Source organism: Solanum verrucosum, unplaced genomic scaffold (genome assembly GCF_900185275.1).
Source record: "Solanum verrucosum unplaced genomic scaffold, falcon-dt-bn FXZP01000176.1, whole genome shotgun sequence".
Classification (NCBI taxonomy): domain Eukaryota; kingdom Viridiplantae; phylum Streptophyta; class Magnoliopsida; order Solanales; family Solanaceae; genus Solanum; species Solanum verrucosum.
Genome location: NW_026020412.1, coordinates 3,240,210 through 3,241,865, shown reverse-complemented (window position 1 = coordinate 3,241,865; position 1,656 = coordinate 3,240,210). Strand labels below are relative to the sequence as shown.

Sequence of the window (1,656 nt, the reverse complement as noted above, 5' to 3'; positions counted from 1 at the left end):
ACTTGTTGGATTACACTTGATTTGTTGTAGTTGTTGTTATAAACATCCTATTTTTAACCTAGAGACACTGAAGCTTATGCTTTATAATATACTTGTAATGTGTTTTTTTTTTTGGTTGGTTGGAAATGTAGTTCTTAGTTCTTAAACTTGTTTGATTTCTGCTAGTTCTGTTAGACAGCCTTGTGTTGCAGATCTTGTTCCAAGTAATTTCTTTTGGTTTGGCTTTTCAATTCTTTACATCCCTTTTCATTGACGGGTGGGGAAGGGGGATTATATTTTGGATTAGCGTCTTTGACATATTTCTGGCTGTCAATACTTTTCTATTTGGTTGCTATTTGGTTCAAGTGCATATATTCATCATACAGAATTGTTTTTTATTCTTCCATATTCAGCAGGTCAGCAACTTATGGCAAGGACAAAACATCGACAGTCTGTACCTGTTCCTAAAACCAAGAAGGATAGTCCGGGACCTTCACAGGTAAACCACCTGGATGAAGATAGCTGGATAATAGTCAAGAAGCAGAAAGTTACAATTTTGGTCCCACCCCTACCTGTACCTAAGCAGTCCGTGGTGCATAATGCTGGAGAAAGCCTGATACATGTACCAACGATTAAACCTACTGATAATCAACCACAACAAGTTGAGATGCATACTGAAGCTCAGGTAGTTTGTGAAAAGGAGGTGCCAAAGTCTTTGACACCTGAACTTGCTATACCAACAGTTGCAGAAGTAGTTCCACAATTAACTTCTCAGTTCCCAAGACCATTAAGGCAAAGTGAAAGAGAGCGTTTAGAAAGTCGACCAATGCCTAGTTTCAAAACTAATAGAACGACTGGTGTTTGCTCCACCTCTAAGATTACCAAGCCATCAATTATTACTGCTGATAAGGGTGCGTTGATTAATAAAAGAATAAGAGCAATTAATCTTGAGCGCAAGCTTGAAAGTGCTGGAGGCTTGAGAAGTTGGCTGGTTTCAAGGGGCTTTGAACATTTTGTGAACATCTTTCAGACCAAGAGCATTAACAAGTATCAATTGGCAAATCTAACCATGGAAAAGCTCAAGGAGATGGGTTCACACGCTGTTGGTCCTCGGAGAAAACTGATACATGCTATTGACTGCCTTTGTCGTCCATGTTGTTTTGACCATCCTAATCTCACGAGACGAGATGACTTTGTCAAATGAGATGCTACTAACACAGATTGCTTCCACTCTAAATGTTAATTACAAACTGGCATGTGCAATAAGAGTTAGAGTTGTTACTGTGTCTTGCAAATTTTCGGATCTTTGATTTGGTGTCACTTGCCTGTAGAAGTATAATAGAATGCAATTGAACCTCCTAACAGAAAAATCTTTGATTTGGTACTGCCACATACTATCAATGGAAATGAGTTACTTACTTAATAAGGATAAACCAGGCTGTTGATCTTGTGCACTTGTCAAGCATTTGAAAAAAATTGAATCTAAAAGTAGTGTTCAATGATCACATATAGGTTTGATAATTAAGATCACTTGTCAAATAAGACAATGTTTCCCTATAAGCAATAACATCAAAATAGTAGTAAAAGAAAAATTACCTATTACATTTCACTAGCAACAAGTACCTCGTTGAAAAAATGGATTTTAATTTACTTATTCAAGTGGTTTTTTTCATATCT

At 36.9% G+C, this 1,656-nt stretch overlaps 1 protein-coding gene across 1 annotated transcript; it reads left to right on the top strand.

Annotated features, from left to right (window-relative positions):
• The first annotated feature begins 377 nt into the window (after positions 1-377).
• Positions 378-1,343, top strand: LOC125840621 (uncharacterized). Its single transcript, XM_049519585.1, has one exon. The coding sequence runs from the start codon at positions 407-409 to the stop codon at positions 1,181-1,183; it is 777 nt and encodes a 258-aa protein (XP_049375542.1). The 5' UTR covers positions 378-406; the 3' UTR covers positions 1,184-1,343.
• Positions 1,344-1,656: the final 313 nt, after the last annotated feature.

Excerpts from the sequence above, each read along its gene's own strand:
- LOC125840621 (XM_049519585.1), top strand. The coding sequence starts at position 407 with ATGGCAAGGACAAAACATCGACAGTCTGTACCTGTTCCTAAAACCAAG.